At 39.7% G+C, this 10,714-nt stretch overlaps 1 protein-coding gene across 1 annotated transcript; it reads left to right on the top strand.

The window, feature by feature from the left end:
- The first annotated feature begins 4,931 nt into the window (after nt 1–4,931).
- On the top strand, nt 4,932–8,907 carry LOC145012498 (calcium-dependent protein kinase 13-like). Its single transcript, XM_078971298.1, has 7 exons — nt 4,932–5,753; nt 6,021–6,164; nt 6,326–6,478; nt 7,463–7,578; nt 7,668–7,835; nt 7,937–8,167; nt 8,630–8,907. The coding sequence occupies exons 1-7, from the start codon at nt 5,117–5,119 to the stop codon at nt 8,780–8,782; spliced, it is 1,602 nt and encodes a 533-aa protein (XP_078827424.1). The 5' UTR covers nt 4,932–5,116; the 3' UTR covers nt 8,783–8,907.
- The last annotated feature ends 1,807 nt before the right edge of the window (nt 8,908–10,714 follow it).

Raw genomic sequence — 10,714 nt, forward strand, 5'->3', positions numbered from 1 at the left:
TTCTAGTTAACGAGATGTCCCAGGAACTGGACCTCTCGTAACCAGAAATCACACTTGGAGAACATGGCATAAATCCTCTCCGATCTCAAAACCCCTAGGATCTCCCTCAGATGCTCCTCATGTTAGTCTCTAGATCTCGAATACACCAAAATATCGTTGATGAATACGATCACCGAGCGATCCAACATCGGTTTGCACACCCTATTCATGAGATCCATGAACACCGTTGGTGCGTTAGTGAGCCCGAAAGGCATCACCACGAACTCGTAATGCCCGTAACGAATCCTAAATGTTGTCTTCTGAATATCCTCATCTCGCACCCTTACCTGATGATATCCAGACCTCAAGTCGATCTTGGAAAACCAAGATGCTCCCTGCAACTGATCGAACAAATCGTCAATCCTCGGCAACGGGTAACAGTTCTTGACCGTCAATTTGTTCAACTCCCGGTAATCAATGTACATCAGGTGTGAACCATCCTTTTTCTTGACAAAAAGGATAGGAGCTCCCCACGGCAAACTACTCGGCCGAATAAACCCCTTTCCCAGCAACTCCTAAAGCTGCGAGGATAACTCCTGCATCTTTGGAGGCGCAAGGCGATAGGCGCGGCCCCAGGAACCAAATCGATACTGAACTCCACCTGCCTCACAGGAGGTATGCCCGACAACTCCTCCGGAAATACATCCGGGAACTCACGCACTATCGGAACCTCTCGTACAGACCTCGGTCTCTCAGTCTCAACCCTCGCATCCATCACATATGCTATGAATCCCCTACATCCCTGCTGAAGACTCTGCCTCGCCCTAGCGGCTGAGCAAAACGTTGAACCAAACGTGTACCCTCACCGTACACCGTAAGAACTCCCCCACTAGGGTCTCGCATGGTCACCAACTGTCGCTCGCAGTCGATGATCGCTCCAAATCTGCTCAACTAGTCCATGCCCACGATGACACAGACATCCCCCATCGCAATAGGGACCAAATCTATCGGAAACTCAACTCCGAAAATCTCGAGTACACAACCACGAATCACCTCGGTGGCATACACCGCTCTCTCATCCGCTATGGAAACTCTCAGGGGTCGACTCATCGCCTCTCGACTAATACTGATGTGTCAGCTAAAGGGCAACGATACAAAAGATTGACTCGCACCCGAGTCAAATAACACTAGAGCAGGTACAGACTTCACAAGGAAAGTACCTACGCATAACATAATATAAGCAGAATATCACAGAATACAAAAGAATACATGAAAGAGTACATACCAGCCACGACATCGGGCGATGCGCGGACCTCCTTCGCAGTGAACTGGAAGGCTCTCTCGCGTGCCTTCGGTGCCTCAACCTTCGCAGGCTGAACATTCGCAACTCTCATCGCAGCAGGGGCTGATCCCGGAAATGATCCCTGCGCTGACCCCCGCAACTGTGGATACTCTGCCTTCCGGTGTCCAGTCTGGTTGCAATGAAAACAGATTGAAAAACCCTTGGGGCAATCCTTGGCTATGTGCCCCTCCTTGCCACACTTGTAGCAAGACCCTGCTCTGCATATCCCATCTTGGCTTTTGCCACAAGTGTGGCCCTTCTGGTTCCCAGATCTCGAATCAGCGGGTTTGGCCCGCTTGGCTGTCGGCTGAGACTGAGCCGGCCGCCGATCCTTTCCCTGAGACTCAGCCTCCTCCCTGGCTTGGGTCTCCAGCTCTATATCCCTCTTCCGGGCGTTCTCCTGAAGCTCGGCAAATGTCCGGTATGTCGAGTTCACCACGAACTCATGTATATCCTTCCTCAGAATGCTCAAATATCGGCTCATACGGGCCTGCTCGGAGGACACGTGCTCTGGGCAGAACATCGCCCGCTCATGGAACATCCTCGTAATCACCGTAATAGACTCAGCACCCTGCTTGAGGGTCAGAAACTCTTGGGCAAAATGCTCCCTCTCCACCTGGGGAACATACTCATCTCGAAACATAGCGGTGAACCTCTCCCGGGTCACCGCAACAAGCTCAGCAGACGTAAAATGCGCAATCACAAACTTCCACCAGTCCTTCGCTCCCAAGCAAAGCTGGTTCAGCGCGAACCGGACTCTCAAATGCTCTGGAGATGAGCAAGTAAAGAAACACCCTTCTATGTCTGAAATCCATCTCATCGCCGCGATCGGGTCCTAGGTCCCGTCAAACTCCGGTGGTTTTGTGTTGCTGAACTCTCGGAACAGCAACGCATCACCACCCTACAGCCTAGTCGCAGCTATAGCTGCAGTGGCCGCAGTAACAGCAGCCTCAGAAAAAGCAGCGTATCTCTCATCAAATGTCTCCATCAGAGTGGTCTTGATAGACCCGAACATCTCTGGTATCTCTGCCCTGATGTCCGCAGCCACCTCCTCCTAGATGATCCTACGAATCTCCTCATCACTCGAACTGCTGGTCCCTGGTGTGTGGCGCGTCCCAACCATGGTCTCCTTCTGAAATACAACATAAGAATATTAGAGACCCCCTTCGAGTATAATCACACTCGATAACTCCACCATACTCGTTCCTTGGTGCCCTAAGGATTCTTACTTGGACTGCGTACCAACCCGGTATCTTCAATAGTACGGGCCCACTACTACCGTCCATATGGCATCGGCATTCATTCCAAGTCCTCCTCTTTGAGCCCCAATCCCAAGTACTCTACTCTCTCTATCATGTGCTACTCACTAGCAAAACTCTCATAAGCACCTCGCTGCTATCTAAATCACTCCTAAGCATCTCTAGCAACAAAAACCCCTAGACTAAGGCATCATATATCAGGCCACTCTAGTCCTAATAAGAATACCTAGTCTACTCTAGCATGCATATCGTAACTCATCATACAGCATACATAACATATCTGATAATCACTTATTATGAGGGTATTTTGGGAAAACACCGTTCGGGCGCTGGCTGATCGTACACACGACTCTGCTCTGTTTGTCTTAAGACTCTTTTTACTCTTTTTCAAAAATATTATTTTTATTGTTAAAAATTTCCTCAAATCCCCAATTTGAGTTCAGATACGCCCGAAGATGTATCCGAATTCCTCAAACCAAGGCTTTGATACCAACTTGTAACACCGTAAGAATTTGAACAAATTTTTTTTTTCACTTTTGGAACCCATAAAATATCATTTGTAATCATAAATAAAAACATTGTATCAACATTGTATTAGTACAAAACCCAAGATCAAAATACATAAACTCCGGTGTGCGTGTGTACGAATCATGCAGGCGCCTTCCCGCGATCATCACTGGAACCTGAAACACATAACACATAACACTGTAAGCATAAATGCTTACTGAGTTCCCTAAAATATCACTCTAACACATAATAGCCACTCGAGGCTGTAACTCTGTTGACCCTCAGGTCTAGGTGTCTCAGTGAGGCCCTCCAGCCCCAACTCTCTGTGGGCCCTCTGGCCCTAACTCTGTGGACCCGAAAGTCCTAACTATGTGGACCTGAAGGTCCTAACTCTGTAACTCTGAATCATGCATAGCACATATCACAGTAAATCATAACACATAAATAACATGCAATTACACTGGCATATAACTCTAAAATACTCTATCACATAACTCTGTTACCACACTAGGTAAAGTATAGTGAGAAGACTCACCTCGGGTATCTCGGTAATCTCTGACTCGGTAATGCTGGTCTAACCTCCGCCTAATCAAAATAAATACCCTAATTATTATAACTCTCAAAGGCTAGACTATGTCCTCTTATGACACTCTCAGAAGGGTAAAAGACCATTTTACCCCTCTCACAACTCAAAAGCCCCACAAATAGACCATACCCTAAAAGTCAACTCAAAAGCCAACTTTCCGGGTTACGCTGCGCGTACCAGATGTGTACGATGGGCGTACCCGGCTGCCTCTCAGGATCGGGGAACGCCACCCAGTACGCGGCGCGTACTGGGATTACGCCCGTCGTACTCCCAGCATTAGCACCTTAACTCTTTTAGGTCCTAAACAGTTAAGACTCACGTCCAAATTTTAGATCCGACCACATCTAAGCATCTTAATCCATAAAGTTGATGACTTTATGCCTTTGCATGGCTGGATAAGTCACCAACTCTCACAATGTTCCATCCTTTAACTCTAGAAGGCTTATACTCAAGCATGACCTCAAACTAATCACTAAAGATGGACGCTTTATGGCTCTAAATCACTAATAGCACTGAATGGGGACAGATCTCGGACCATGGAGCACTTTACACTCATAAAGTCTCCACCTTTGGGGTTTTTAGCTATAGCAAAAGCACATGCAACAACAAATCAAAAGAAGAGGAAAGTTTTGAACTTTATACCTCTAAGTGTAGTCCCTTGCTCTGTAGATCTCATATCCAAAATGGCACCTCAAGCTTTAGCTTCCAAAAACTCATTTCCTTATTCTTCACTAAGTCACCAAGGCACAAAAAGCTCAAATCAACACTCTCACACACTAAGGACGATGGGGTTCTCTTTTAGGGTTTCACTCACTGATATGGAGGCTGAGAAATGAGCCTTAGCACCCTTTAAATAGTGCACAAAATGGAATTAGGTTTTTGCACCTGGGCCGGGTACGCCCGACGTAACTCTTGGTACGCCCAACATACCTTGGCAACAACACGTCCTTTTTAAGTGCTTGAGTACGCGCAACGTACCCCTATGGTACGCCCAACGTACTCACTTGCTAAACAAAAATTCACTCAAGGACTAAACATGACCAATCACAAAGAACAAGGATGAAAGAAGTATACTTGAATCTCGGGGTGTTACAAATTCCACCACTATTATTTCTAAATTTTAAGCTATAAATAAAGATGGTTGAAAAAAATAAATTAAAGAAGACTAAACATGACGATTTGAAAACTTGAGGGTTAATTAGAGAAAATCTTTAAAAACAATAACTAGTTACCAACAACACTATTAGTCGATACTAAAACACTTTCCTTTTCACACACTTCCTTGAATTCTATCTCTCTATAATTCGATTCCAATGGTATAGGATAAGCTTTTGATTTTGGGCTAATATGGTGATGTGAAACCCAAGCTAACCGGAGCTAGGGTTAGGGCTCTTCGTGTTTTGAACTGCGAGCTCGATTTCAGTTTTGGAATCTCTAGATTAAATGGGGAACTGTTGCAGATCTCCGGCGGCGGTTGCCAGGGAGGATGTCAAGTCATCGAACTACTCTGGTCATGATCATAACAACCGGAAGGAGAAGGCTAACGCCGGGAATGGGAAAAAGGGACCGGTTACTGTTTTAGCTGATAAATCGAAGGAAAGTATTGAAGACAAGTACGCGTTAGATAGGGAGCTTGGCCGTGGGGAATTCGGAGTGACCTACTTGTGTATAGATCGGAGCTCGAGGGAGTTGTTGGCTTGTAAGTCGATCTCTAAGCGGAAGCTACGGACAGCGGTGGATGTTGATGATGTGAGGAGAGAAGTAGAGATCATGAAGCACTTGCCGGAAAACTCGAGTATTGTGACATTGAGGGAGGCTTGCGAGGATGAGAATGCGGTGCATTTGGTGATGGAGTTGTGCGAGGGCGGAGAACTGTTCGATCGGATTGTTGCGCGCGGCCATTATACGGAGCGTGCAGCTGCGGCAGTCACTAGGACAATTGTAGAGGTTGTTCAGCTGTGTCATAAGCATGGAGTGATCCACAGAGACTTGAAACCAGAAAATTTCTTGTTTGCGAACAAGAAGGAGAATTCGCCTCTCAAAGCTATTGATTTTGGCCTGTCTATCTTCTTCAAGCCAGGTGACTATATCTCTCCTTCCAGAATTACCATAAATGAAGGATTACAGCTTCTAGTCAGGAAATTAGTAGACAATTTAGGTTCCTAATCATTGTATCTATTGGATACACACAATCTACTGTCTTATTCTACTTAGCTGCCTTATCCTAGGACAAATTCAGTTCAATGATCTATATTAGAAAACATTACTTAACATGAAGATTGAGTATAGTTGGAATAGTTAGAAATCTTTAATGAACTTTCTAATAAACACCATGTTAAATATACAGGTGAGAAGTTCTCTGAAATAGTTGGAAGCCCATATTACATGGCTCCAGAGGTCCTGAAGCGTAATTATGGACCAGAGATTGATATCTGGAGTGCAGGAGTAATTCTTTACATTCTATTATGTGGTGTTCCTCCATTTTGGGCAGGTAATTGATAATTCTTCTTTCTTAGATAGTAATTGCTTTCTTACTCTTCTCTATATAGTGATTGATTATAGACATTTGAACTAGTCATTTCTTCTATCAATCTTCTTAGTGTACAAGTTACAATTCTATCAGCTTATGGTTAGTTTTTTTTCATAATGCAGAGTCAGAGCAAGGTGTTGCACAAGCCATTCTTCGTGGGCTAATAGATTTCAAACGTGAGCCATGGCCAAGTGTTTCTGAAGGTGCCAAGAGTCTTGTAAAGCAAATGTTAGAGCCTGATCCAAAGCTTCGCCTAACAGCTAAACAAGTACTTGGTATGTTTTATCTTTAGGGTTAAATGCAAGAAATAGCAACATACTTTCATATATTTGTATTATAGTATATCATATCTTCTGATGGAAATTGAAGCTTTATATTTTTTTATTCCAACATTCAAGAAGTTGGGCTCTCCCAAGAAAAGAATATCAATTACAAATCAATAATGAATCCTTTTGACTCCAAGACTTCCATTTCTTTCTAGGGTTAATCTAAAAGACCTTATATTTTGTGTTTTTTCCGGATCAAACCTCAAATTTATTTTTTGCCTGAAAAAAACCTTGTATTTTTTCGTTTTTCCCGATTTGGCCCTTTTAGTAATTTTTTGCCAAAAAATGGGAAATCTACAGAAAAGTCCCAAATTTTTGGGAAAAGTTTCAAAAAAGTCCTAAAATTTTTTTTTGAACAGAAATTTTGAGGAAGTCATATAATCTGTCATTTGTTGATCAAATATAAAAAAGGATTTTTTTTCGTTAATTTGAGCAAAATGTTAAATAATCAGGACTTTTCTGTTCAAAAAAGAAACTTTTAGGACTTTATTGCAACTTTTCCCAATAGTTTCGGACTTTTCTGTAGATTTCCCCCAAAAAAATTGTAAAATGTGAGGCTTTTTTCGAGAAACACTAAAAAGTTAAGGGTTTATTTGGAAGCATTTAGAAGGTTGAAGGTTTTTTTCGGAAAAAATTACAAAGTTGAGAGCTTTTTCGGAAAAAATAAAAAAATACAAGGTCTTTTTCAGGCAAAAAATAAAGTTGAGATTTAATCCGGAAAAAACACAAAAATTATAAGGTTTTTTTTTTTTTTTAATAAGATTAACCATTCTTTCTATTACACCATTGCGCTTTCAATTTCTTTCCTTAACAAACAAATGTTGTAATAGGAAAAGAAATGAAATTAGAATGCTATAATTAAGAATTTTTATGATAAAAATTATCTTTAATTATTAAAATGAGTATCTACTCATTTTCCTTGTACTTTTTCAGAACATACTTGGCTCCAAAACGCTAAAAAGGCTCCAAATGTTCCCCTTGGTGATGTTGTCAAGTCAAGACTAAAACAGTTCTCAATGATGAATCGATTCAAGAGAAAAGCTTTAAGGGTAAGTTTACTTTTCTCTTTTTCCTTTATTTAAATTATTAACACAGTTAAACAACTTTGTGTTTTCATATAAATTTTGTTCATGTATAGGTGATTGCTGATTTCTTGTCCAATGAAGAAGTTGAAGACATCAAAGAAACATTCAAAAAAATCGACACTGATGACGATGGGATTGTTACAATTGAAGAATTAAAAACCGGATTACAAAACTTAAACTCACAGCTTGCAGACTCTGAAATACAATTGCTTATTGAAGCTGTGAGTGAGATTCTTCAACTTTTTTTTTTTTTTTTTTTTATAAATCCACATGGAAATAAATTATTATTCCAGTTTTAAAAAAACTGTTTATTTGGTTACAGGTGGATACAAATGGAAAAGGAACCCTAGATTATGGAGAATTCGTTGCCATTTCATTACACATAAGAAAAATGGCAAATGATGAACATTTACACAAAGCTTTCTCATACTTTGACAAAGATGGAAATGGCTTCATAGAGCCTGAAGAGCTTCGGGATTCCTTGAAAGAAGATGGAGATGATAATTCAGCAGATATTGCAAATGATATCTTCCAAGAAGTTGATACAGATAAGGTAAACAGTGAGCAGGACTATGTTTGGCGTACTAGCTGAAAAGCTAGCTGTTAGCTGAAAAACTGGCTGATAGCTGAAAAACTGACTGTTAAATAAAAAGCTAGCTGATAGCTGAAAAGTTAGCTGATAAAAAATGACGTTTGGTAAAACTAGTTGAAAAGCTAGCTGAAATATATAAAATTACATAAAAGGACATGTGAGAGTATGTGTTTCTATAATTAATTAAGGGGTGTATTTGAAATTTTTTTAAAAAACTCTTAAAAAGTTAGTCTAAGTTGCTTTACAAAAAGCTAGCTTATAAGCTACTTTTTGGCTTACCAAACACGACAACATAAAAAAGCTCGAAAAATAAGATAGCTTATCAACTAGCTGGGGTGCGTCAAACACAGCCTAAAAATCATTTTTGGGTTAATTTATTTATTTGATGTTATTTGTATTTTGACTATTTTTTATTTTTTTTAGGATGGGAAAATCAGCTATGAGGAGTTTGTTGCAATGATGAAAACAGGAACGGATTGGAGAAAAGCTTCTAGACATTATTCAAGAGGGAGATTTAATAGCTTAAGTGTGAAGCTTATGAAAGATGGCTCCATAAACCTTGGAAATACGGAGTAAGGTTTATAATTTCTTTCTTTGTAAAATTTCATTTGTAATTATGTTTTAGTAGATTTCGTTACCATATTCAATTTGTGAAATGTTGTATATTTGACTTTAGACCACTTTAAATGTTTTTAGTTTTATCGGTTTCTTAAAAAAAAAATATTCTTCCGTCAAACCCCTAAGCCGACTTACACAAAAGGCATAATGTGAAATGTAGAAATTAAATATTTCTTGTTGTGTAAGAAATTGTTTTTTATACGGTATTGAAATGTTGTAAGCTGATAAATTGTTTTCGAGTGTGTTATATTCTATTTATACATGTGAAAAAAAAATGATAGGGGTAAAGGGGGAAATTAGTATGTAGGTAAATTGGTGTGTAGTCGTTGCCTCATTGGCTATGGAAAACAAAAAATGAGGCCACAACTGACAACGCATGGTTTTTTAGTATTACAAGGACAATAAAAGGGTAAACTAGTTAGACCGGAGGAGGGCTGTAAAATCGGACAGTCATGTCGTGTTTTTGTCTGACACGACACGATACGATAATATTTTGTATAATACGAACACAACGCGACACGATGTCGTGTTTTTTTATTAACACGAAAATGAACCAATTAAAACACGACAACACGATACAACAAAGATAATATTACATAACTACTAGTTTATTTCATTCATACTTAAAGATATATAACAAGACAAACACGAAAAACATGATAACCATATGTTTAATTGTATAAATTTCGTGTTGATTTATGAACACGAACATGACATGACACGTCATCGTGTTTTTTAATTAACACGAATTTGAATTTTGATCTCATCCTGATTTCGTTTTGTTTCATGTATTTATGTCGTGTCGTGTTATGAATTAACACCCTTAGACCGGAGAGAATAGGAGGGAAGCTTCCTTCACTTTCATTTTACTCACCTAAAACCCAAGAAATGAGTGGGAAGGACTTCTCACTATGTTTTTTTAAATAACATTAATTGATTTTTATGATTTATAATTTTTAAATTAAAAACAACCAAAATATTTAATTAAAAAGAAAATGCATTTCATTAATTAAAATAAAAATTATAATAAACCTAAAATTTAAAAAACTAGAAAATTAAAAAAAAAAAAACAAAAACACAAACAAAAAATCAAACAAACCAACAATGACCTACGGTAAATATTTTTTCAATTTTTTTCCCTCATCTTTATCATTAGGTCGAGAGCCAATCCCGAGAAATGATCAATGTTTTCCATCAAAAACTTCATATCCTTCATTTCTTGTCTCTCCGCCCGCTCCTTCTTCATTGTTTCTTCTTTTTCGTTGTCGAAAGCTTGAAGAAATTAAGATTATATCGATCAAACGACGCTGTTATTTTTTGCATTTTGTCAAGATCCATGCAGAAATCCGATGCACCCGAAAGAGTCCCTTATCCCTTCCTCTTTGCTTTGTCCCTACCCATTGGTCGGACAATTTATTCTAGTTCGAGTTCGTCGTCCTGATTTAAATCTAGACCGACCCGAGCATCAGAGGAAGTTGTATAACCACTAGAGCGCGTTTTCGTTCGCTTTGATTGTTGGACTCCAAAAATAAAATCTTGTTTGTTTTTTTCCACCTAGAACATCGGACCAATAATTTCCAACAATCATGCCACTTGAATGGTTTTCCGACTTCCTCAATGTAAAATTGCAAAGCTTCTTGAAGTATTTATTCGTCTCATTGACCGCTTTTTCGTTGGGTTTTTAGGTTGTTGTACAACCCGTTTATTTTTGAAACCCCATTTGCTATTTCTCGAAACTTTGAATTCAGTTGGTGTTTCGTACGGTAGTCGTCACCTTTTCCTAGCTCCTCCCGAAACCGTTCTAAAATGCAAAACCAAAAATGATCTACCGACTACCGGTTGTGCATTTTCTTGAATCGAATCCTTCGAAATGTCAGCCCAAGCTTTGAC

Source organism: Lactuca saligna, chromosome 8 (assembly GCF_052625555.1).
Source record: "Lactuca saligna cultivar CGN05327 chromosome 8, ASM5262555v1, whole genome shotgun sequence".
Lineage (NCBI taxonomy): Eukaryota > Viridiplantae > Streptophyta > Magnoliopsida > Asterales > Asteraceae > Lactuca > Lactuca saligna.

Bases quoted from the DNA above. Each gene is read 5' to 3' on its own strand.
- LOC145012498 (XM_078971298.1), top strand. From the start codon at position 5,117: ATGGGGAACTGTTGCAGATCTCCGGCGGCGGTTGCCAGGGAGGATGTC. The intron at 6,479-7,462 runs GTATGTTTTATC...GTACTTTTTCAG, and splicing joins AACAGCTAAACAAGTACTTG to AACATACTTGGCTCCAAAAC. The intron at 7,836-7,936 runs GTGAGTGAGATT...ATTTGGTTACAG, and splicing joins TACAATTGCTTATTGAAGCT to GTGGATACAAATGGAAAAGG.